This window comes from Oncorhynchus mykiss, chromosome 6, assembly GCF_013265735.2.
Source record: "Oncorhynchus mykiss isolate Arlee chromosome 6, USDA_OmykA_1.1, whole genome shotgun sequence".
NCBI classification, from domain to species: domain Eukaryota; kingdom Metazoa; phylum Chordata; class Actinopteri; order Salmoniformes; family Salmonidae; genus Oncorhynchus; species Oncorhynchus mykiss.
In genome coordinates this window covers 51,372,663-51,399,126 of record NC_048570.1, presented here as the reverse complement: position 1 = coordinate 51,399,126, position 26,464 = coordinate 51,372,663, and the positions used below count along the sequence as shown (strand labels likewise).

Here is a 26,464-nt window from a genome sequence, read left to right as displayed (position 1 = left end):
TTTCTCTGTAAACCAATATGTATTTCACACACAGTGTAGTGCATTGTGGGCATTTATTGAACTTTGGAAATATGTTTGAAACCCCCATTTAATGCAAATGTCACTTAAAAATGAACAAGTATGAACCATTGTTGATGTTTTGACAATCCTTTTTCATAAACAATATCATGAATAAATACAGGTTAATGACACTTTTCTACTATTACGTGGGAGACTTTTATTTTTAACGTTTTCCAAAATTCCGTGAACGGATGTACTTTTCAAATGTTGCTGATGAGACGCTGGTCCAGTCTGGGACCTCAAAAACAGCTGGAATCTGGAACTGAGCCTAGAAAATAGTCGAAGACAAAACCTGGGCATTAGCTAACTGAGCTAAAAGGTATTGTAAACGAAAACAATTATTTGTTATAATATTATATATTAAGCTATATGAAATCGTGTTTGTTGAATACTTGTGTAGCTATCTGCAATCCCTCTTTTTGATGACCCGATTCGTTTCCAACTGCTCGCTAGCTAACGTTAGCTAAAATGCTAACCTGCTTGCCTTGAGATGCTGGAGTCGATGGTCATTCCACAGAATGGTGATACTTGCTCAATTAGCTAGCAGTCAGACCTTTTTTTCCCATGTCAAATGTTCACTGCCTATACTGCATGTTAATTAGCTTGCTAGTTAGGCATTTAACGTTTGATGTAACTAACGTTAGCTAGCTATTTGTTTTCCAAATGCCAGCCAGCCATCAAGCTAGCTAGCTAACTAGGGACTCCCTAAAAACACATCACTTCGTACGAAGATATTTTCTTAGCAGGTTCGGGAAATATTTTTCGCTTACTACAAGCTTCACTCCGTTGATCTACGTGGGTGGAGTGGGATTTTTGTAGTAGGAGACACCTTTTGGTAGTGTGCAACTGCAGCCTGCAATTCGGGGCGTTGCTGCATGTTCAGCAATGCCCCCCGTCGAGCATCCCATTGGTTCCTTCATGAACACCGCCCATCGAGCGCCCGCATTTGTTCCTCAATGACTGCCAAGGTGTCGCCCGACAATGACTAGGGCGACACCATGTCCTAGCTAGCTACCCCCCCTCCCTACCGAAAATTGTAATTTATTTTAGACTGGTCTAAAGTAGCATGATATGAAGGAAATGTAGTCTATTTCAAAAGAACAGAATAGCTTACTCTGAGTTGTCCTTATGTTAGGTCCTGATCTGACTTTGCCAAATAGCTGTGGGCTACTCTAGTTCATTTAGCAGACAAGATTTGCTTAGAATTCTGTGGCATTATTTTATAGCATGAAGAATGAGAAAAAAGAAGAAACCCAAACACTGCTCTTGATAGTATCACTGCTCTTTAATAAGCTTTACTTATCGTCAGTGTTTTCTAGAATACAATTGAAGGATACAATTGGACAAATCTGAATAAAATAGAAAGGATATTTTCTCCAAGCGATTTGAGGGATTGCGCACATACGGCTATTTTGTGTTGAGCGGTGAACAAAGAAATGGGTGTTGATGTGTGCTTAATTTAGAGTTAATAATGTAACTTTAGTTGTTCTACAAATGTTGGGCTATATGTTTTGATGTTTAATACATTGTAAGGCTGCATGATGCGACTCTAATGATGATTTGAAAAAAGTTGCTTGAAAGGCATGAGCTCTGCTTAGTTTTTTTTGCGCAGGCTGTACACACTTCATCAGTCACTCATTCACAATTTGACAAACACTTGATAATGCCTAGAATTTCACGGCAGCATCCCCTTTGTGTGGCCATAATGCACCCTAAAAGAATCCATGCCTTTTGCAGCCAGTGGCCGTTGTGCCCTTCTCCCTGAGTGCTGTGTGCTCGGTAGCACCTCACTAACATGGCTCTCCATCATGTGATCGGATCTTTCTCACAGGTACAAGTGAAGACAGACACATCAGGGACGCAACTGCGGGCGTCCTTATACAATTCCGGGGTGCATATTGAAGATATTGGAAGAACTTTCCACATTTACTTTTCGTCAGCCAACAAGATGAGTAGGCCTAACGGACAGCAAAAGCCCTAGCCCATGTCAATCTGTATCCCCCATAGTACAAAACTCAACCTATTCTGTGTGAGAGAAACATTTCCAAACATAGTCTGGGATAGTTGCAGGATGCGACAGGTCCTAAATTAATATAACCGCTAGCATCAAAAAACATTAATTACGCAATGTGGCTGACACAACAGATCATAATGTTTAGCTTAAAATGTTGATAAACTACAGTGCCTTGCGAAAGTATTCGGCCCCCTTGAACTTTGCAACCTTTTGCCACATTTCAGGCTTCAAACATAAAGATATAAAACTGTATTTTTTTGTGAAGAATCAACAACAAGTGGGACACAATCATGAAGTGGAACGACATTTATTGGATATTTCAAACTTTTTTAACAAATCAAAAACTGAAAAATTGGGCGTGCAAAATTATTCAGCCCCCTTAAGTTAATACTTTGTAGCGCCACCTTTTGCTGCGATTACAGCTGTAAGTCGCTTGGGGTATGTCTCTATCAGTTTTGCACATCGAGAGACTGAAATTTTTTCCCATTCCTCCTTGCAAAACAGCTCGAGCTCAGTGAGGTTGGATGGAGAGCATTTGTGAACAACAGTTTTCAGTTCTTTCCACAGATTCTCGATTGGAATCAGGTCTGGACTTTGACTTGGCCATTCTAACACCTGGATATGTTTATTTTTGAACCATTCCATTGTAGATTTTGCTTTATGTTTTGGATCATTGTCTTGTTGGAAGACAAATCTCCGTCCCAGTCTCAGGTCTTTTGCAGACTCCATCAGGTTTTCTTCCAGAATGGTCCTGTATTTGGCTCCATCCATCTTCCCATCAATTTTAACCATCTTCCCTGTCCCTGCTGAAGAAAAGCAGGCCCAAACTATGATGCTGCCACCATCATGTTTGACAGTGGGGATGGTGTGTTCAGGGTGATGAGCTGTGTTGCTTTTACGCCAAACATAACGTTTTGCATTGTTGCCAAAAAGTTCAATTTTGGTTTCATCTGACCAGAGCACCTTCTTCCACATGTTTGGTGTGTCTCCCAGGTGGCTTGTGGCAAACTTTAAACGACACTTTTTATGGATATCTTTAAGAAATGGCTTTCTTCTTGTCACTCTTCCATAAAGGCCAGATTTGTGCAATATACGACTGATTGTTGTCCTATGGACAGAGTCTCCCACCTCAGCTGTAGATCTCTGCAGTTCATCCAGAGTGATCATGGGCCTCTTGGCTGCATCTCTGATCAGTCTTCTCCTTGTATGAGCTGAAAGTTTAGAGGGACGGCCAGGTCTTGGTAGATTTGCAGTGGTCTGATACTCCTTCCATTTCAATATTATCGCTTGCACAGTGCTCCTTGGGATGTTTAAAGCTTGGGAAATCTTTTGTATCCAAATCCGGCTTTAAACTTCTTCACAACAGTATCTCGGACCTGCCTGGTGTGTTCCTTGTTCTTCATGATGCTCTCTGCGCTTTTAACGGACCTCTGAGACTATCACAGTGCAGGTGCATTTATACGGAGACTTGATTACACACAGGTGGATTGTATTTATCATCATTAGTCATTTAGGTCAACATTGGATCATTCAGAGATCCTCACTGAACTTCTGGAGAGAGTTTGCTGCACTGAAAGTAAAGGGGGCTGAATAATTTTGCACGCCCAATTTTTCAGTTTTTGATTTGTTAAAAAAGTTTGAAATATCCAATAAATGTCGTTCCACTTCATGATTGTGTCCCACTTGTTGTTGATTCTTCACAAAAAAATACAGTTTTATATCTTTATGTTTGAAGCCTGAAATGTGGCAAAAGGTCGCAAAGTTCAAGGGGGCTGAATACTTTCGCAATGCACTGTATTAGGCTACTTCTTCACATAAGCTCAGCAATGAGCACATAGCAGTAGGCTATAAGCGCAAATGTTCCATTAGTGGGAAAACACCATTCTCAAAAGTGACCGCAAATGCAATTATGCATGTAATGCTTTTATTTAGGGATGGACCAGTATGACATTTTTTGGCCGATACGGATATCTGATATTTTCCTTGCCAAAAATACCCGATAACCGATATTAACATGTTTAGCGGACTTTTAAGCATTCTAGTATAGTTGAAACACACACACTGACCAAAAAGTTATTTTGTTGGCATTAACCTAGGTCCCCATCACCAGTCAAACATAATCAAAACTTATTTATTTCACAAAACTTGCTGTGCTGTTTCGTTGTTCATTTGTTCAGTCATTTCATTCTCAACCAGGATTTCATCATACATGTCAAGCAGTGAAGTTTCAGGTCTGTCTGTCCGTGGCCTCTCTTCCTCGGTGCGCACTGTCACTGTGTCCGTTTCCATCTTGTCCAGCTGTGTATGTAACATTTCACGTAAACCCCGTTTCTTGTCTGCATCGAAGTAGCGGTCCTTGTACCTAGCATCGAGCATGGTGGCGACACAGTAAAGAGGCTCAGAGAGAAAACCACCTAATCGCTCGTTCACAGCCTCGAGTACTTTTGTAAGTTTTAACCCCACGTCTGTGTCGACAGTATTGTTGAGCAGGCGTTTCAATGAGAGGGTATCACGTCTGCTGCAGACGCTGTTGATTAGCTTATTTCTCGAGTCAGTTGTTCGAATGGCGCTAGGAGTGTGTTTATGTTTCAAACATAAACACAAGCTAGACATCGGGCCAATATTGGCATTTTTAGCTAATATCGTCCAATTCCGATATATGCTCACCAATTATATTGTGCATCCCTACTTTATGAAAGACAATTTTCCACCCCCATGCTAGTGGCTAATGCTTAGAAATGATAATCCCAGATGTTGTGTATCGCTTTGAGCCAATCAGGTTGCAGTCTGTTGTTTACCCAAGACTGAATATAAGGCGCAACATCAGAAGGTAGCATTCCTAGACATTAGCCACTCTAGCACGGTGGTGAAAATGGTGTTTCATAAAGAAAGTATGCCAGTTTTTCTCTGCCTTCTCCCCGTTATAAAGCTAGTTAAGGAGGAATATGATGCCCCACTGGGGACACGAGTCTATTACTGGGAATGCACATTGAGCCTTGGCTTCCCAGGCTAACCCAGTTTGATTTGATTTGCTGCTTGTGTATTCATTCATATATATCAGCTAAAAATAGAATGTTATCATGTTTTGGTCACAGAGTAAAAAAGCACATGGCTAGGTTTACTGTTTGAACAGTCCTTGAGATTATATTTGGTTAGTAATGCAAAATAGGCTACTTTGATGACTAGCCCATAGATCAGATCAAGGAACCAAGCGACAACACTGCCCCTTCAGCTGCGGAAGGAATGTAGTAACATACTCAGGTAGTAAGAGTATGTTGAATGCCGAAGCATATGACCCTTTACTTGACCTCAGCCTAATTCTCCTAACCTGCTACTTAAATTCTATTAACATGTTACGAAACAGTCACTTTTGGTCATAGCTGTATTGAAGTGGCATGTTTTAGGCTATTCCAGCTTGGGAACGGGACTTGGCGGTTATTACTAATTACCACAGCCACAGAATAAAAATGGTCTATATTGTAAAAATGTATGAAAACAAACATGATTTTTGGTCTTAATTTAAAGTTAGGGTTAGGCATACAGTTAACAGTGTGGTTAAGGTCAGGCTTAAGATCAGATTTTATGAAGCAACATTTTTGAAATAGACAGGGTTTATGACTTTATGGCTGTGGTAACTAGTGACGACCAGATTTAGCCTAGATAGCGTACTAGCCTGGGCAGCCGGTAGTGTGCGCTATAGATAGTGGAGATCCATAGCGCCCATTAGCGGCTTTCCAGGCGCCGAAGAACATGGCTGTTGTTTTACATTCTCCCAACCAGTTGTGCTATTTTTTTGTTGTTTTTTTTGCGTTGTGTAACTTATTTCTTAACTTATTGTGTACATAATGTTGCTGCTGGCAACATCCGCATCGAACTAAAGGCTGAACTAAAGAGCTGCCACTTTCAAGGAGCAGGAGCCTAATCCGGGCGCTAAGAAATCCCGCTATGCCCTCAGATGAGCCATCAAACAAGCAAAGCGTCAATACAGGATTAAGATTGAATCCTACTACACCGGCTCTGACGCTCGTTGGATGTGGCAGAGAACGTCGCTCAGAACCCAAAACAGCCAGAGGAATATCCGCCATTTTGGAGTCAACAAAGTTAGAAACAACACCATAAATATTAATTTACCTTTGATGATTTTCATTAGAAGGCACTCCCAGGAATCCCAGTTCGACAATAAATGACTGATTTGTTCCATAAAGTTCCATCATTTATGTCCAAATAGTCACTTGTTGTTAGCGTGTTCAGCCCAGTCATCCATCTTCATGAGGCGCAGGCACTTCGTCCAGACAAAAACTCGAAATGTTCCGTTGCAGTCCTTTAGAAACATGTCAAACGATGTATGGAATCAATCTTTAGGATGTGTTTAACATAAAACATCAATAATATTCCAACCGGAGAATTCCTTTGTCTTCAGAAAAGCACTGGAACGAGAGGTAACTCTGTCGGGAGCGAGCGTCATGAGACCAAGGCACTCTGCCAGACCACTGACTCAGAGGTCTCATGAGCCCCTCCTTTATAGTAGAATCCTCCATTCAAGTTTCTAAAGACGATTGACATCTAGTGGAAGCCATAGGAAGTGCAACTTTATCCATATCGCAATGTGTATTCGGTAGGCCAAGCTTTGAAAAACTACAAACCTCAGATGTCCCACTTCCTGGTTGGATTTTTCTCAGGTTTTCGCCTGCCACATGAGTTCTGTTATACTCACAGACATCATTCAAACAGTTTTAGAAACTTCAGAGTGTTTTCTATCCAATACTAATAATAATATGCATATGTTAGCATCTTGGACATAATAGGAGGCAGTTCACTCTGGGCACACTATTCATCCAAAAGTGAAAATGCTGCCCCCTATCCCAAAAAGGTTAACACCAACGGGGCTGTAGTGGAGTGGGTTGAGCGTTTTCAAGTTCCTTGCTGTCCACATCACCAACGAACTATCATGGTCCAAACATACCAAGACAGTTGTGAAGAGGGCACGACAAAACCTTTTAAATCTCAGGAGACTAAAAAGATTTGGCATGGGTCCCCAGATCCTCAAAAGGTTTTACAGCTGCACCATCGAGAGCATCCTGACCGGTTGCATCACCGCCTGGTATGGCAACTACTCGGCATCTGAACGTAAGGCGCTACAGAGGGTAGTGCGAATGGCCCAGTACATTACTGGGGCCAAGCGTCCTGCCATCCAGGACCTATATAATAGGTGGTGTCAGAGAAAAGCCCATAAAATTGTCAGCGACTACTGTCACTCAAGTCATAGACAGTTTTCTTTGCTACCGCATGGCAAGCGGTACAGGAGCGCCAAGTCTAGGACCAAGAGGCTCCTCAACAGCATCTACCCCCAAGCTATAAGACTGCTGAACAATTAATAAAATCATCACTGAACAATTTACATTGACCACCCCCTCCCTCCCTCATTGTTCATTGTCTATGCATAGTCACTTCACCTCCATGTACAAATTACCTCAACTAACCTGATCCCACACACTGACTCAATACCGGTGCCCCCTGTATATAACCTCATTAGTTATCCTTATTGTGTTACTTTTTTATTATTAAAAAAAGCTTAACTTCTTGTTAATCCAGCTGCCAGATTTCAAAAAGGCTTTACAGCGAAAGCACACCATGCGATTATCTGAGAACAGCGCCCCGCACACAAAAGCATTTTGAAAAACAATGTCAACCAGGCAGGTGCGCCACGAAAGTCAGAAATAGAGATTGAAATAAATGCCTTAGCTTTGAAGATCTTCTTCTGTTGGCACTCCAAAACGTCCCAGTTACATCACAAATGGTCCTTCGACAAAGTCCTTCTTTATATCCCCAAAAACCCAGTTTAGCTGGCGGACTTCATTCAATAATCCACCGGTTTCCCTCATTCAAAATGCATACAAAATGAATCCCAAATGTTACCAATAAACTTCTCCAAACAAGTCAAACAACGTTTATAATCAAACCTCAGGTACCCTAATATGTAAATAAACGATCAAATTTAAGACGCATGTGACAGAGTTTGATTTGTAGCCCATTAACTAACCTAAAGTAGCAGACATAAAATAAACGCCTGAATCTAGATCTCCTTCATACTGGTCTTGACTAGTATGTTTTCTTCTGCACTGTTCAATCGAACCAGTAAATGTAGAGGAGGAATTAAGATGTGTCACCTTGTTAATGTCCAAAAGCAGAAGTTGTGTCATAAGCTTGCTTTTCACTTCCCCTGAAAACCGGAACATCCGATTGTTGGAGACGCGGCAGCCATAGCCCATAAACCTAGCTAATTATTGTTGCTAATTTGGTTAAGGAAACAAAAATATAATTGCACCTTTTATACTTATATTCAATCTGGGGTTCATATTCAGTGATCTTTTAAATTCTTGATATGTAGTGCATTCAGAAAGTATTTTTTCCACATTATCTCATATGTATTAAATAGATGTTTTTCCTTCACCAATCTTCAAACAATAACCGTAATGACAAAGCAGAAACATGTTTTTAGAAACATTTACGCATTTATATTAAAAAAAAACATATCACATTTGCATAAGTATTCAGGCCCTTTACTCAGTACTTTGTTGAAACACCTTTGGCAGCGATTACAGCCTTGAATCTTCTTGGCTATGACTCTACAAGCTTGGCACACCTGTATATGGTGTGCCATTCTTCTCTGCAGATCCTCTCCAGCTCTGTCAGGTTGGATGGGATGCGTCGCTGCACAGCTATTCTCAGGTCTCTCCAGAGATGTTCGATCGGGTTCAAGTCCGGGCTCTGGCTGGGCCACTCAAGGACATTCAGAGACTTGTCCCAAAGCCACTCCTACGTGTTCTTGGCTTTGTGCTTAAGGTCTTTGTCCTGTCCTGAGGTCCTAACCTGCTCCAGGGCGCTCTTCATCAAGGATCTCTCTGTGCATTGCTCTGTTCATCTTTCCCTCGACTAGTCTACCAGTCCCTGCCGCTGAAATACATCCCCACAGCATGATGCTGCCACCACCATGCTTCACCGTAGGGATGTTGCCAAGTTTCCTCCAGATGTGTCTCTTGACATTCAGGCCAAAGAGTTCAATCTTGGTTTCATTTATCGGACCAGAGAATCTTGTTTCTCATGGTCTGAGATTCCTTTTAGGTGCCTTTTGGCAAACTCCTAGCGGGCTCACTGCGGTGGCGATCTGCGTTCTCCTTTTGGCGCATCACAGCCTGCTGAAGGTGAACACGGACAGCTTCCCATGTCTCCTCTGCGCGCCTGAACCAGTCGTCCACCGCAGGAACCTCGGTCTGACTCTGATGTCAAGGCGCCAGAACCGGCTGGTACCCCAGTACGCACTGGAAGGGAGAGAGGATAGTGGAGGAGTGGCGAAGTGAGTTCTGTGCCATCTCAGCCCAGGGCACAAAGCCGCCCACTCCCGCGGCCGGTCCTGGCAATAGGTCCGCAGATACCTTCCCACATCCTGGTTTACTCTCTCCACCTGCCCATTACGCTCGGGGTAAAACCCTGAAGTAAGGCTGATCGAGACCCCCAGACGTTCCATGAACGCCTTCCAGACCCTAGACGTGAACTGGGGACCTCGATCAGACACTATATCCTCAGTTACCCTGTAGTGCCGGAAGAGGTGCTTAACCTGTCTACGATACTGGTTCCCAATTGGGGATCAACCCTCCCACGTTCAGCTGAAACAGTGGCGCATGGAACGCAAAAATATTCTTAAAAATATTTAACCTCCACACATTAACAAGTCCAATAGCTCAAATGAAAGATAAACACCTTGTTCATCTAGCCAGCAAGATTTCAGATTTCTAAAATGTTTTACGGCGAAAACATAGCACATATATATGTAAAACCACCACCAGACACAGCTCATTTCAATAGCCAAAACATGCAATCAACAAACGCAGGATTAAAAAATAAATCGCTCACTAACCTTTTGAAAATCTTCATCAGATGACAGTAATATGACATATTACACAGTACATATTTTTTTTTCCCAATAATATGCCATTTATATCCATAAATGTCCATTTACAGTGAGTTCACCTTCAGAAATTACTCAAAAATGCCCGCAGGAAATCTATGTATCGCGGCAAGATAACGTAAATAGACATCATAAACTTTGACTAAATATACATGTTCTACATATAGTTAGAAAGATACACTGCTTCTTTATGCAACCGCTGTGTTAGATTTATTTTTAACGTTACAGAAATCGCACACTATTCCATATGCTGAGACAGCGCTCAGTTCCAAGCTACATTTCCACGTAATGTTGGAGTCAACAGAAACACAGATTTAAGCATAAATATTCCCTTACCTTCGATGGTCTTCGTTCAGAATGTTCTGGAAGGCTTCATACTTACCCAATACATCGTTTGGTTTCAAGTCTTGCGTCTTTGTATTAGCTACTGCTAATAACATCAGCTGAAATGCACCCAAAACGTCCTCTGGTCCGGATAAGTTGCGCATCAAAACTTCAAAATTACACATTATATGTCGACTAAACAGGTCAAACTAAGTGCAGAAGCAAGCTTTATGATGTTTTAGACATGCAAAACAAACTTCAATTCAATCGGCCATCGTCTGCCCTTCTCTTGAGTGCTGGAAACAAAGGAATGGCTGGGACCAATTCGCGCCCATACGCACAGCCTATTCTCTCGTGGCACGCACTAATTTCACTCCCATAGGGTCAATTCTCGCGGGATTTGAACGATTCAAAGCTCTAATGAAAGAGGACATCTAGCGGAAGAGATAGAAAGTGTCCCCAGAATCATAGCTGGTTGGGAAGGGTGGGGGCCATGACGTCAAAGTTGCTCCAACTTTCATGGCCACAAAAACTAGTTTGGAAGAATGCCTGCCCTGTGAGTTCTGCTATACTTACAGACATAATTCCAACGGTTTTAGAATCTTTAGAGTGTTTTCTATCCAATAATAATTTTTATTTGCATATATTAGCAATTTTTGACAGATTTTTTTTCCAGTTTACTAGGGGTACCCAATCTCTCCAAAGGGGGCGTATGTCTGCCATATCCTTAACAGGTTTTAAACAAGGCCTTCGCAGTCTGTAGGGCCGTAGGGAGACCGTGCAGAGGGATGAGACGACAGGACTTAGAGAAACGATCCACAACGACCAGGATCGTGGTGTTACCCTGTGAGAGTGGAAGATCGATCAGAAAATCCACCGACAGGTGCGACCAAGACCGTTGTGGAACGGGTAAGGGGTGTAGCTTACCTCTGGGCAGGTGCCTAGGAACCTTACACTGGGCGCACACCGAGCTGGAGGAAACATGAATCCTCACGTCCTTAGCCAAGGTAGACCACCAGTACCTCCCCCTCAAACAGCGCACTGTCCAACCGATCCCAGGATAATCAGAGGGTGACGTGTGGGCCCAATAGATCAACCGGTCACGAACAGCAGACGATACATACAGACGCCCAGTGGGACACTGGCAGGGAGCGAGCTCTGCACGTAACGCCTGCTCAATGTCCGTGTCCAGCTCCCACACTACCGGCTCCACCAGGCAGGAGGCGTGGAGTATGAGAGTGGGATCCATGGGCCACTCCTCTGTGTCATACAGCCGAGACAATACGTCTGCCTTCACGTTCTGGGAGCCTGGTCTGTAGTAAAGGGTAAACACAAAATGGGTGAAAAACATGGCCCACCTTGCCTGGCGAGGGATCAGTCTCCTCACCGCCCAGATGTACTCCAGATTACGGTGGTCAATCCAGATGAGAAAAGGGTGTCTAGCCCCAACAAGCCAATGTCTCCACACCTTCAAGGCCTTGATGACATCCAACAGCTCCCGGTTTCCCGCGTCATAGTTTCACTCTGTTGGGCTGAACTTCTTCGAGAAGAAGGCACAGGGGCGGCGCTTCGGTGGCTTACCCGAGCCCTGAGAGAGCACAACTCCTATCCCAGCCTCGGATGCGTCCATCTCCACTATGAACGCCAAAGAGGGATCTGGATGGGCCAGCATGGAAGCCGAGGTGAACAGAGCCCTCAGGTGACTAAAAGCCCTGTCCGCCTCAACTGACTTCTGCAAGCGTACCGAGCCCCCCTTCAGCAGTGAGGTAATGGGAGCCATTACCTGACCAAAACCCTGGATAAACCTCCGGTAGTAGTTGGCAAACCCTAAGAACCGCTGCACCTCCTTTACCGTGGTTGGAGTCGGCCAATTACACACGGCTGAAATGCGGTTACTAGAGCGAGAGCCAAATCGGCATGTTCAGGGGGAATGCGCATGGTGGAGACCTGGTCTGGACTCTCCATCGTAGTAGCACCAATAGAAACCCCTAAACACCTCCCCGAGCACTCTCACGACCACCCCGTGAGAGCCCTCTGTGGCCAAGAAACAGTGGGGTTATGACAAGCTAACCAGGGTAGGCCTAGCACCACGGGAAATGCAGGAGAGTCAATAAGGAAGAGAGTAATTCTCTCCTTGTGACCCCCCCTGCGTCACCATGCACAGAGGAGCGGTGACCTCCCTAATCAACCCTGACCCTAATGGTCGACTATCTAAGGCGTGAACGGGGAAGGGCACAGCCACGGGAACAATGGGGATCCCTAAACTATGGGCGAACGCTCTATCAATAAAATTCCCAGCCGCGCCTGAATCGACGAGCGCCTTATGCTGGGAATGCGGGGAAAACTCAGGGAAAGTGACATACATATGTTTGTGTACAACAGAGGGCTCTGGGTCAGAATGGTGCCGGCTCACATGGGGTAGCACCAGAGCCAATATACTGGTTAACTATTATGCATATAGCAACAAAGGGAAAGGTGCCAATTCTACAGGACACTGAAGATTGTTTCAGAACTGCGGACAGCGACCATATCCAAAATAATATTTGATTTATTAGTGTAGCACCATTATTTTTACATAATACAACCTTATACAATTTCAGTATCACATGTCTTACAGTGATGGGCTTTGCCATCCCCGCAGCCTCCGCAATAGATTAGTCCATTGAGACAGGTGCGAATCAGACGGGTGTCTTGTGCACCATGAAAAAGTAATGATAATTGCGACTGCTTGACTAAAGAAATCTGTCGACCAACAGCCTATCGACCTATCGTTTAGGGTCAACCCTAAACACTGCACAGCTAGTCACATTACGTTGAACAGTCTAAGTGAGTCACCTAAAGGATTTAGCCTGTAGACATTGATCAGCTGTGTTGGGTGACTTTTGGATCGAGACAGTTCAAACAGCCACTCTAGGTCATAGAAACTTGGTCATCACAGATTTGCAGGAAGTGGCCTATAGTCAATAGTGTGTCCCAAATGGCATCCTATTGCCTATATAGTACCCTATGGGCCCTGTTCAAAAGTAGTGCACGCAATATGGAAAAGGGTGCTATTTAAGACACGGTCCAGATCTATAAATCACAAAGTTGTCTTTACTTAGGCTGTAAATGAATGTGGAATGCTAATATCAGGCTTTATCAAACAGGTTGCTTCTCACTAGGGTGTCAAGAATAATGCTGACTGAAGATGGATGCTCCTGAGTACTTGGATTTGGATGAGATTGACTTCACTGATGATTCAGTGGTGAGTAAAAGTCCAAAACTCAGGTTGTTCTACAGTAAATAGTTACACACCATCTGGCTATGCCAGGGGATGTAATATAGTCTATGGGGCAGTTTCCTGGACACAGATTAAACCTAATCTCCATTGAGTTTGCTTTTTAGTCCAGGGCTAGTCTTAATCTGTGTCGTCTGGGGAAACCACCTCTATATGGAGTACTTTCTAGGCTACAGTTGGCTAAATTAATATTTCAATGTAATAAGCACTTATAGACAAACATGTTGATGGTCTCTTCCCTGTAAAAGTATTCTGTGACATCCTTGAAGAACATTCCAGAGCTGTCCAGAAGAAACGATGGTCAGGGAGAAGAAAGACAAGGTGTGGCTATTATTGCAAATGTATTTTTTTATAAATGAATGTCTTATTATTTTGTAGCACTACAGGTAGCCTAAATGGCAGATAGAAACGTTTTTGTTTTATTTTACCATCTTTAGCCCCAGCCATCAACTGGAGCCGTGGTGTGTCGTCACATAGTGGCGGTGGAATCAAGCCGACCGGCATCGCCGACGTCCACAGCAAATTCCGGCCTGTGAAGAGGGTCTCGCCACTCAAACATCAACCGGAGACCTCTGACAACGAGAGTGACAACGAGGCTCAGGCTCACAATGGGGAAGGCAGCAGCAAAGAAGAAGCCTCAGACAAAACACCTGCAGCCTGCGAAGGCCAGGGATTTAAAGCCAAGAGCCTGGGAACCGGAGGAGCTCTTTTTGGGGAGCTGGAGCACTACGACCTGGACATGGATGAGATACTGGACGTGCCTTACATTAAATCCAGCCAACATGTCTCTACTCTTCCCAGAGTTCCCCATGACAAAAGGACGGTGGGCGGCGGTGGCAACGCCAGTGACAGGTGCCACGGCGTTAAGGCCTCAACACTTACCCACCCTGAGAGCCTTGCAAGTGTAACCCAGTACTGTATGCTTTCGCCCGTCAAATGGTCCGATATGAGGAAGTTGAAATCTCTGGACCCGGACAATCACCGGCCACCCGCTGGGGGCTATGACCACTCCACACCAGGATCACTTAGCAGTTCCTCTGCCTCAGACATGGATAAACTTTTAGCCAACAGGGCCTACCCAGAGACACAGGCACACAAGACAGGGACTGACACCCCTGGGAGCAGCCAGGCTATGATGTTCCCCCTCCAGGGCTGTGCTGGGTCTAGGCAGGACAGCAGTAAGACCTGGAACGGTACAAGACTGCACGGAGAGTGTGATGACGAGACCAAGAAATCCCAGAACATCATCAATATCATCCGAGAGGGGCAGATCTCTCTGTTGGTAAGTCAACAGTATGGGGGAAAGCCATAGCAATATAGTTGTAGGCTATATGAACAATACCATTTTGTATCAGCAACTCACTGAGTGTTATTCCTGGTGTTCTCTGTCCATAGCCTCACCTGGCCGCTGATAACCTGGAGATGATCCAGGACGAGGAGGGGAACAACCTGCTCCACATCTCTGCGTCCCAGGGCCACGCTGACTGCCTGCAGCACCTCACCTCCCTCATGGGAGAGGACTGCCTCAACGAGCGCAACAACCACCAGCTTACACCTGCTGGGCTCGGGGTGAAGGTGAGTGAGGGGTTAGAGGACGGGTGAGAGAGAACTTAACTTGTGGACATTGCGAGTCAACCATGTCCAATGATGTCCACCTACCATGTCAACCAAGGCAGACGTCTAGGTTTCATTCTAAATGGCACCCTATGGGCCCTAGTCTAAGGTACTGCGCTATATAGTGAAAAGGGTGCCATTTGGAACGAATGCCTACTAGAGTTGGTTGTTAGTTAAGACCTTGATATTCCTGTGGGGATAGATGACACCATGTCTCCGGCTGTGCAAGTCTGGGTTTTGGATACTTATCTGTATTTTTCTCATTTACCCTCTTTCATTCCTTGTCTTCAATAAAAGAGCATCAGGACAGTGTCTATATCAAACTGATCTACAGAATAACTTGTGCATGTTTGTGTGCGTGCAGAACGGCCATTTGGAGTGTGTGCGCTGGATGGTGAGTGAGACGGAGGCCATCGCTGAGCTAAGCTGTAGCCGAGAGCACCCCAGTCTCATCCACTACGCAGCCCGCTACGGACAGGTGAGGGAGACAGACGCACACCGTTTTATAACCCTATCATTGGGGAAATATAACTATTAGAATTAGAACTATTAGAATTTTAGCAACCATGAAATGGCGGAGCGATTTCTGCGTAGTGCATCTTTTAAGTGTGGAAATTAGAGGTCGACCGATTATAATTTTTCAACGCCGATACCGATTATTGGAGGACCAAAAAAGCCGATGCCGATTTAAATAAAATATGTAAAAGTACAACGTTTGAGTTCCTTGCTCAGAACATGAGAACATATGAAAGTTGGTGGTTCCTTTTAACATGAGACTTCAATATTCCAAGGTAAGGGGTTTTAGGTTGTAGTTAATATAGTATTTATAGGACCATTTCTCTCGATACCATTTGTATTTAATTAACCTTTGACTATGGGATGTTCTTATAGGCACTATAGTATTGCCAGTGTAACAGTATAGCTTCCGTCCCTCTCCTCACCCCTACCTAGGCTCGAACCAGGAACACATCGACAACAGCCACACTCGAAGCAGCGTTACCCATCGCTCCACAAAAGCCGCGACCCTTGCAGAGCAAGGGGAGTAACTACTCCAAGTCTCAGCGAGTGACGTTTGAAACGCTATTAGCGCACACCCAGCTAACTAGCTAGCCATTTCACATTGGTTACACCAGCCATTAGGCTGATAGGCTTGAAGTCATAAACGGCGCTGTGCTTGCGAAGAGCTGCTGGCAAAACACACGACAGTGCTGTTTGAATGAATGCTTACGAGGCTGCTGCTGCCTACCATCGCTCAGTCAGACTGCTTTATCAAATCATAGACTTAATTATAACATAATAACACACAGAAATACGAGCCTTTGGTCATTAATATGGTCGAATCCAGAAACTATCATTTCAGAAACAAAACGTTTATTTCAGTGAAATACTTAACCGTTCGGTATTTTATCTAACGGGTGGCATCCCTAAGTCTAAATATTCTTGTTACATTGCACAACCTTCAATGTTATGTCATAATTACGTAAAATTCTGGCAAATTAGTTCGCAATGAGCCAGGCTGCCCAAACTGTTGCATATACACTGACTCTGCGTGCAATGAACGCAAGAGAGATGACACAATTTCAGCTGGTTAATATTGCCTGCTAACCTGGATTTCTTTTAGCTAAATATGCAGGTTTAAAAATATTTACTTCTTTGTATTGATTTTAAGAAAGGCATTGGTGTTTATGGTTAGGTACAAGTCGTCCAACGATTGTGCTTTTTTCACAAATGCGCTTTTGTTAAATCATCCCCCAGCGTTGCATCGATTATATGCAACGCAGGACACGCTAGATAAACGAGTAATATCATCAACCATGTGTAGTTATAACTAGTGATTATGTTTGATTGATTTGTTTTTTATAAGATAAGTTTAATGCTAGCTAGCAACTTACCTTGGCTTCTACTGCATTTGTGTAACAGGCAGGCTCCTCGTGGAGTGCAATGAGAGGCAGGTGGTTAGAGCGTTGGACTAGTTAACTGTAAGGTTGCAAGATTGGATCCCCCGAGCTGACAAGGTGAAAATCTGTCATTCTGCCCCTGAACAAGGCAGTTAACCCACCGTTCCTAGGCCGTCATTGAAAATAAGAATGTGTTCTTAACTGACTTGCCTAGTTAAATAAAGGTATCAAATTAAATAATTAAAAACTGCAAAATCGGCACCCAAAAATACAGATTTCCGATTGTTACGAAAACTTGAAATCAGCCCTAATTAATCGGCCATTCCGATTAATCGGTCGACCTCTAGTGTAAATATATACAGTATATTGCAGTGTGGTCACCACTGCAGCATTTCTGTTACCGCAATATCTATCCACACTTAGTATTATATAGTATGACTTTTTAATCCCATTTTCTTTAATATTTTTTAGTGTATATTTTGTCCTTTTGGATGTTCATGATCTCTCTTTTAGGAAAAGGTTCTGCTGTGGCTGCTCCAATTCATGCAAGAGCAAGCCATTTCTCTGGACGAAGTGGACCAGTACGGAAACAGTGCAGTGCATGTAGCTGCTCAGTACGGCCATCTCACTTGCATTCAGGTATGTAGCCAATGTGGCTGTTGGAAAAGCATGGCGCCTTCGAACAAGGTATGGTAGTAGGTGCTAGGCGCACCGGTTTATGTCAAGAACTGAAATGCTGCTGGGTTTTTCATACTCAACTGTTTGCCGTGTGCTTCAAGAATGTTATTTTTGAAGATATTGATTCTTTGGCTCCCCAAAGAATATATATACAGTGGAGCAAAAAAGTATTTAGTCAGCCACCAATTGTGCAAGTTCTCCCACTTTAAAAATATGTGAGAGGCCTGTAATTTTCACCATAGGCACACTTTCAACTATGACAGACAAAATGAGAAAAAAAAATCCAGAAAATCACATTGTAGGATTTTTAATGAATTTATTTGCAAATTATGGTGGAAAATAAGTATTTGGTCACCTACAAACAAGCAAGATTTCTGGCTCTCACAGACCTGTAACTTCTTCTTTAAGAGGCTCCTCTGTCCTCCACTTGTTAACTGTATTATGGTGGTGAGGGTAGGCAACAACATTTCCACCCCGATGATTATCAACACTGGGGCCCCACAAGGGTGCGTTCTGAGCCCTCTCCTGTACTCCCTGTTCACCCACGACTGCGTGGCCACGCACGCCTCCAACTCAATCATCAAGTTTGCGGACGACACAACAGTGGTAGGCTTGATTACCAACAACGACGAGACGGCCTACAGGGAGGAGGTGAGGGCCCTCGGGAGTGTGGTGTCAGGAAAATAACCTCACACTCAACGTCAACAAAACTAAGGGGATGATTGTGGACTTCAGGAAACAGCAGAGGGAACACCCCCCTATCCACATCGATGGAACAGTAGTGGAGAGGGTAGTAAGTTTTAAGTTCCTCGGCGTACACATCACAGACAAACTGAATTGGTCCACCCACACAGACAGCATCGTGAAGAACCTCAGGAGGCTGAAGAAATTCGGCTTGTCACCAGAAGCACTCACAAACTTCTATCACCGCCTGGTACGGCAACTGCTCCGCCCACAACCGTAAGGCTCTCCAGAGGGTAGTGAGGTCTGCACAACGCATCACCGGGGGCAAACTACCTGCCCTCCAGGACACCTACACCACCCGATGTCACAGGAAGGCCATAAAGACCATCAAGGACAACAACCACCCGAGCCACTGCCTGTTCACCCCGCTATCATCCAGAAGGCGAGGTCAGTACAGGTGCATCAAAGCTGGGACCGAGAGACTGAAAAACAGCTTCTATCTCAAGGCCATCAGACTGTTAAACAGCCACCACTAACATTGAGTGGCTGCTGCCAACACACTGACTCAACTTCAGCCACTTTAATAATGGGAATTGATGGGAAATTGTGTAAAATATATCACTAGCCACTTTAAACAATGCTACCTAATATGTTTACATACCCTACATTATTCATCTCATATGTATATGTATATACTGTACTCTATATCATCTACTGCATCTTTATGTAATACATGTATCACTAGCCACTTTAACTATGCCACTTTGTTTACATACTCATCTCATATGTATATATTGCACTCAATACCATCTACTGTATCTTGCCTATGCCGCTCTGTACCATCACTCATTCATATATCTTTATGTACATATTCTTTATCCCCTTACACTTGTGTCTTTAAGGTAGTAGTTTTGGAATTGTTAGCTAGATTACTTGTTGGTTATTACTGCATTGTCGGAACTAGAAGCACAAGCATTTCGCTACACTCGCATTAACATCTGCTAACCATGTGTATGTGACAAATAAAATGTGATTTGATTTATTAATGGCACCTATTTGAACTTGTTATCAGTATAAAAGACACCTGTCCACAACCTCAAACAGTCACACTCCAAACTCCACTATGGCCAAGACCAAAGAGCTGTCAAAGGACACCAGAAACAAAATTGTAGACCTGCACCAGGCTGGGAAGACTGAATCTGCAATAGGTAAGCAGCTTGGTTTGAAGAAATCAACTGTGGGAGCAATTATTAGGAAATGGAAGACATACAAGACCACTGATAATCTCCCTCGATCTGGGGCTCCATGCAAGATCTCACCCCGTGGGGTCAAAATGATCACAAGAACGGTGAGCAAAAATCCCAGAACCACACGAGGGGACCTAGTGAATGACCTGCAGAGAGCTGGGACCAAAGTAACAAAGCCTACCATTAGTAACACACTACGCCGCTAGGGACTCAAATCCTGCAGTGCCAGACGTGTCCCCCTGCTTAAGCCAGTACATGTCCAGGCCCGTCTGAAGTTTGCTAGAGAGCATTTGGATGATCCAGAAGAAGATTGGGAGAATGTCATATGGTCAGATGAAACCAAAATATAACTTTTTGGTAAAAACTCAACTCGTCGTGTTTGGAGGACAAAGAATGCTGAGTTGCATCCAAAGAACACCATACCTACTGTGAAGCATGGGGGTGGAAACATCATGCTTTGGGGCTGTTTTTCTGCAAAGGGACCAGGACGACTGATCTGTGTAAAGGAAAGAATTAATGGGGCCATGTATCATGAGATTTTGAGTGAAAACCTCCTTCCATCAGCAAGGGCATTGAAGATGAAACGTGGCTGGGTCTTTCAGCATGACAATGATCCCAAACACACCGCCCGGGCAACGAAGGAGTGGCTTCGTAAGAAGCATTTCAAGGTCCTGGAGTGGCCTAGCCAGTCTCCAGATCTCAACCCCATAGAAAATATTTGGAGGGAGTTAAAAGTCCTTGTTGCCCAGCAACAGCTCCAAAACACTGCTCTAGAGGAGATCTGAATGGAGGAATGGGCCAAAATACCAGCAACAGCGTGTGAAAACATTGTGAAGACATACAGAAAACGTTTGACCTCTGTCATTGCCAACAAAGGGTATATAACAAAGTATTGAGAAACTTTTGTTATTGACCAAATACTTATTTTCCACCATAATTTTCAAATAAATTCATTAAAAATCCTACAATGTGATTTTCTGGATTTTTTTTCTCATTTTGTCTGGCATAGTTGAAGTGTACCTATGATGAAAATTACAGGCCTCTCTCATCTTTTTAAGTGGGAGAACTTGCACAATTGGTGGCTGACTAAATACTTTTTTTGCCCCACTGTATACATACTGAACAGAAATAGAAATGCAACATGCAACAATTTCAAAGATTTTACTGAGTAAGAAATGTATCCACTAGCCATTGTCTATGGATTTCACATGACTGGGCAGGGTAGCACAGCCATATTGGTGGGCCTGGGAGGGCATAGGCCAGGAGATGCTAAATATATTGATGTTAATTCATGTTCAATTACCGTGAGACCGGAAGTTATTTGCTTGACAATCACCGGCTGATAACATTTTGTGACTGCCGTAATGTCGTTATTAAAGATTGAAAAAAGCAAGGGGCCTAAACAGCTACTCTGGGGAATTCCTGATTCTATCTGGATTATGTTCCATTAAAGAACAACCTCTGTGTTCTGTTAGTCAAGTAACTCTTTATCCACATTATAGCAGGGGGTGTAAAGCAATAACACATACGTTTTTCCAGTAGCAGAATGATCGATAATGTTAACAACATGTCAACACCTCTAACAAGACAGCACCCACAATCATTTTATCAATTTCTCTCAGCCAATCATCAGTCATTTGTGTAAGTGCTGTGCTTGTTGCGTGTCCTTCCCTATAAGTTTGCTGAAAGTCTGTTGTCAATTTGTGTACGGTGAAATAGCATTGTATCTGGTCAAACACAATTTTTTCAAGAAGTTTACTAAGGGTTGGTAACAGGCTGATTGGTCAGCTATTTGAGCCAGTAAAGGGGGCTTTACTATTCTTGGGTAGCAGAATGACTTTAGCTTCCCTCCAAGCCTGAGGGAACACATTTTCTAGTAGGCTTAAATTAAAGATGTGGCAATATCGTCAGCTATGATCCTCAGTAATTTTCCATCCAGATTGTCAGACACCGGTGGCTTGTCATTGTTGATGGACAACAATACTTTTTTTACCTCTTCCACAATGACTTTATGGAGTTCAAAAATACAATTCTTGTCTTTCATAATTTGGTCCGATATACTCGGATGTGTAGTGGTCAGCATTTGTTGCTGGTATGTCATCCCCAAGTTTGCTTATCTTGCCAATGGAAAAAGTAATTAAAGTAGTTGGCAATATCAGTGGGCTTTGTGATGAATGAGCCATCTGATTCAATGATGGTGCCGAGTTGGCTTTTTTTTTTTTTTTTCATTTAAGGTGCCCCAAAGCTTTTTACTATCATTTTTTTTATATAATTTTTCTTTGTTTCATAAGTTTATTTTTTATTTACTTTAGTCACATGATTTCTTAATTTGTAGTACATTTGCCAACCAGACTTATTTGCCATACTTTTGCCTCATCCCTCTCAACCATACATTTTTTTTTTTACATTTACAGTTTTTACAGTCATTTTATTACTGGATGCATGCTTATTAGTAACTGGAATAAGCAATGTTGTAAATGTGTCAAGTGCAGCGTCTGGTTGTTCCTGGCTTGCTGAATCAACAGCAGGAAACAAATCAGGAGTTATATATCCGCTCATTCTATTGTGCCCTTGTCTATTAAAGAGAGGATCTGGAATTTTAGACTGTGCTTTTACAAAATAGAATGAGGATGCGGGGCCGGCTGTTGATTCAGCAAGCCAGACGTATCAAAGTACGGTCGGTGACCACATGAACTATGTTTCAGAGAGACAAGCTGGGCCTAGGAAACATTGAAAACACTGTTTTACTTTGTTTCTGCACTTCTATGTACGCTAGATAATACAGATTTCATTTGCATGTTTTGTTGTTAAACTAAGTTGTTTTAGAGGAAGAATACTGGACGATAAGGACATTTGTAAATGTACTTTTTGGATGTTTGCCCATCCGTTTGCACTAAATGCTTTCTGTACCATTTTCTTGAACAGCTATTCATTATTCTGGTAAGGCTTCAATGCCATTTCAGACACTACTAACAGCCGATAGGTCTTTGTTTGGAGCTCCTCCTACATGAACTGACAAAGCAGCATGTCTTTCTTTCCTCAGACCCTGGTGGAGTACGGCTCCAACGTCACCGTGCAGAACCAGGGCGGCGAGAGGCCTTCCCAGAGCGCCGAACGGCAGGGCCACACCACCTGCGCCCGCTACCTGGTGGTGGTGGAGACGTGCATGTCGCTGGCCTCCCAGGTGGTCAAGCTCACCAAGCAGCTCAACGAGTGAGTGGGAGGTTCCTGTCTGACTCTTTTGATCTGTCCCAAAAAGCATCCTATTGCATACATAGTGCACTACTTTTGACCAGAGGCCTATGGGTCCTGGTCAAAAGGAGTTCCCTATATAGGGAGCAGGGTGTTATTCAGGATGCGGCCTTTAACTCACCTCAGATTACTTGTTTTCTGAAATTATTCCCTATATAGTACTATTAGCAGAGTTCTGGATTTGAGTCACATGACTTGGACTCGAGTCTTGAGACTCGACTTAATAGAAAAGAAAATAACTTAATACTTGATTTGGACTCTCAAGACTTGAGACTGATGACTTGAAATTATCCGGCCAGGTTTTGTAACATTTTGTCACTCATTGTGGCACAGAGTCTCCGTGGATCACTCTCCATGCAGTCAGAGACAGTAGCCACAGCATCACCTTAGCAAAAAAGGCAACAGATTGGCTAGTGAAATTCACACTCGACCCTCACCCTCAACACAGGTCAGGTGAGCTAGCGAACAGATTGCTGATTTGCTGTACAGGTGCAGCGCAAACATGAAATGGTAGTGAGAGAGGATTGCCATAATAAATAAATATGCATCTCCCCAAAAAATTGGTGATCAAGAATATTAACTGCCGACAGCCTAGTGGTGAAGAACGTTGGGCCAGTAACAGAAAGGCTGTTGGTTCGAGTCCTCGAGCTGACTAGGTGAAAAATCTGTCTGCCCTTGAGCAAGGCACTTAACCCAAATTGCTCCTGTAAGTCGCTCTGGATAAGTGCATCTGTTAAGTAATTAAAATGTAAATGAAAGTTCACCAGCAATGGGGCATCAAGGAACAATTAATAGCATAGGCTTACTGGTCTTTTGGTATGTCAAAATTGCTTAAAATGTATAGTTTACTTATGAATCTTGCATTTGGAATTTGATGTTAAAATTCATTATTACTGTTGCGCAATTCTCGCCAGTGTAGAGAGCTTTGTTTTCTTGTTGAAATGGTTGCTGTTACTTTCACATGTTTTAAATGCATACATGGTAAATCTATATTTAATCTAATCCGACAATAATTGCTAGCGTTTCATCATTCCATGCCCGTACTGTTTATTGCAACACTTGGACTTTTCTGTTTGATACGATACATTTTAATTTAACATTTCTTACACTCTGAGGCGGCGCAAGGTTTATTGTTCACATGAGCGTTTGTGAGACTCATGTGGTGGAAGTTCTGTTTCTTTAATTCAATGTATCGTTTCTCATATTTCCCTGTTCATGTCGGAGTTCCGTGTGTCTGTGTCCTATGTCTCTGTCATTCTGGTTGCGCCCACCTCAGTGCCTATTCTAGGCTACGTGGACTGTGTGCCACACTTTGGAGTCAGTACGTTGCACAAGAGAGAATTATTGTTCCATGTATGAATGTTGATGAAATATTATTAATAATCAATAAGTCTGATGAAGACGTATGTACCATTGTTACAACACTTGTTACTCGAATAATAGGGACTTGGTCTCACCTCTGGCTATCAGTGCACTTCGTCTCTGGTCAGAAGTAGTGCACTACATGGGGAATAGGGTGCCATTTGGGATGCACAAAAACCTAGTCTTTACACCAATGTGGATAAAAATAAATAATAATTTCTTTAAAAGGGTGTAATAACCGCAGTATTTCAGAAAATGTACATTTTTAGCATGCAAACTTCTTCTATACAGCGTTTTGGAAATGGAGATGCACTGAGGATTTTTTGGAGGTTAATTTTTATGAATCAATGTTTTAAAAATGAAGATTTCCTTAGCTGGTTAATTTACCTTGAATGCATGTCAGTGTTATCATTATATATTGTTCCAAAAAATTTCAGACAAGCAACAAAGACGAATGCTCTACAGAATCAAGTTCAGCTACACCTGGATCCCTTAAAAGCAGAGGGAACTTTGCCACGATCGCCCAGGTCTGATCTTCCACCACATACTGTACTGTACACCATTCACCGTCTACACATTGATTACAAGCACGTACATGTAAATTAAATATTTCCAAATCAGTCATTTCTGTCTTTTTGATGATCAGCTCCCATGTCCCGTCTGTGGAGGCGTGGCCTGAGATGACCCTGACCGCAGAGGGGACCCCCGGGGATGGCCACTGGATCCTGAGGCAGAGGAGCGTCGACTCAGACACCGTCCTGCGCCAACTACTGGGTAAAGACATCTCAGACAAGGTGTGCACCAAGGAGAAGCTGTCCCTGGAGTTCCAGGAGGGCTCCAAAGCGGGGCCTCCTAGTCTGAACGGGGCCAACCCTGGGCCCCTGCGCAGGATGGGGGTGGTGGAAAGACGGGAGCTGAAGCTGGCCAGACTCAAGCAGATCATGCAGCGCTCTCTCAGCGAGTCCGACTCGGACACCTACCCCCCTGAAGAGGCCAAACATGGCCCCCCCCCAGGGGTGCGCCTAGAGAGACCCAGCCACCTGCCCATTGCAGAAAGCGAGGAACCTGTCGGCAGCCTGCATCTGGGCATGAAGAAGCACACATCGACCACTGAGCACAAGTCAGCTTTCGTCCTCAGCACCTCCAAGTCCATGGATGGATACCCCTCGCCCACATCGGACAAAAGCGAGCTTGACGCTGACGGGAAACCGGAGGCCGGTGGAGATTTCCCCGACTACAACAATGGACAAAAGATCACGACGAGCCCCAAAAGTGCACTCAAATCGCCTACCTCTCGAAGGAAGACCTCCCAGAACCTGAAACTGAGGGTGACCTTTGATGAGCAGGTGGTTCACAAGACGGGGCCACCAGAGAGTGAGCCGCCCAAGGGTTCCCACAGTAAAGAAGGAGCCGGAGGTAGGACTCCCACAGGGTCTGAGACGGTGAAGCGCCCGTTCGGGACATTCCGCTCCCTAATGGAATCGCTGAGTGGAAATCAGAACAGCAACAATAATAATGTCCAATCGTCTCCCTCTGTCAAACAGTCAAGCTGTGGTGTGTCCCAGGGCTCGCCTGGCAGGAAAACTGAGGTTAAAACCAGTCCATGTGGGCACTCCAAGGGCAAGAGCAAAGCTAGTGCTGTTTAGGGGCCTTTGTTTGCTTTTTTAAAGGACACAATAAAAAGTATTGTACTTTCTCTCACAGTATTTGATCAACTTGACAATTTATCTGTAACTGAAGTGTCCTCTGAAGTATCCAATACAATTGTATTAGAGTATGTATACTTATGCACACACAGTTATACCATTGGTAAAACAATCTGTGGTTTTTCTCATGCACTTAATGTGCACTAGCACAAAGCGTATACACTGAATTAAAAATATAAACGCAACATGCAACAATTTCAAAGATTTTACTGAGTTACTGTTCTTATAAGGAAATCACTCAATTGAAATGAATTCATTTGGCACTAATCTATGAATTTCACATGACTGGGAATAGAGATATGCATCTGTTGGTCACGGATACCTTTAAAAAAAGGGTAGGGGCGTGGATCTGGTTTAACCACAATTTGCCTCATGCAGTGTG

The 26,464-nt window shown here is 43.6% G+C and overlaps 1 protein-coding gene across 2 annotated transcripts; it reads left to right on the top strand.

Moving 5' to 3' along the window:
- Nucleotides 1-263: 263 nt before the first annotated feature.
- Nucleotides 264-26,264, top strand: LOC110526142 (synuclein, alpha interacting protein). 2 transcript variants are annotated; one of them, XM_021606782.2, is made up of 10 exons: nucleotides 264-379; nucleotides 13,511-13,608; nucleotides 13,911-13,962; nucleotides 14,079-14,923; nucleotides 15,037-15,216; nucleotides 15,620-15,733; nucleotides 17,667-17,792; nucleotides 22,806-22,975; nucleotides 24,814-24,903; nucleotides 25,023-26,264. In XM_021606782.2, the coding sequence occupies exons 2-10, from the start codon at nucleotides 13,552-13,554 to the stop codon at nucleotides 26,020-26,022; spliced, it is 2,634 nt and encodes an 877-aa protein (XP_021462457.2). In that variant the 5' UTR covers nucleotides 264-379; nucleotides 13,511-13,551; the 3' UTR covers nucleotides 26,023-26,264. The 2 variants fall into 2 exon arrangements, with proteins under 2 accessions (XP_021462457.2, XP_021462456.2); XM_021606781.2 differs by having other exon boundaries at nucleotides 265-379; nucleotides 13,890-13,962.
- The last annotated feature ends 200 nt before the right edge of the window (nucleotides 26,265-26,464 follow it).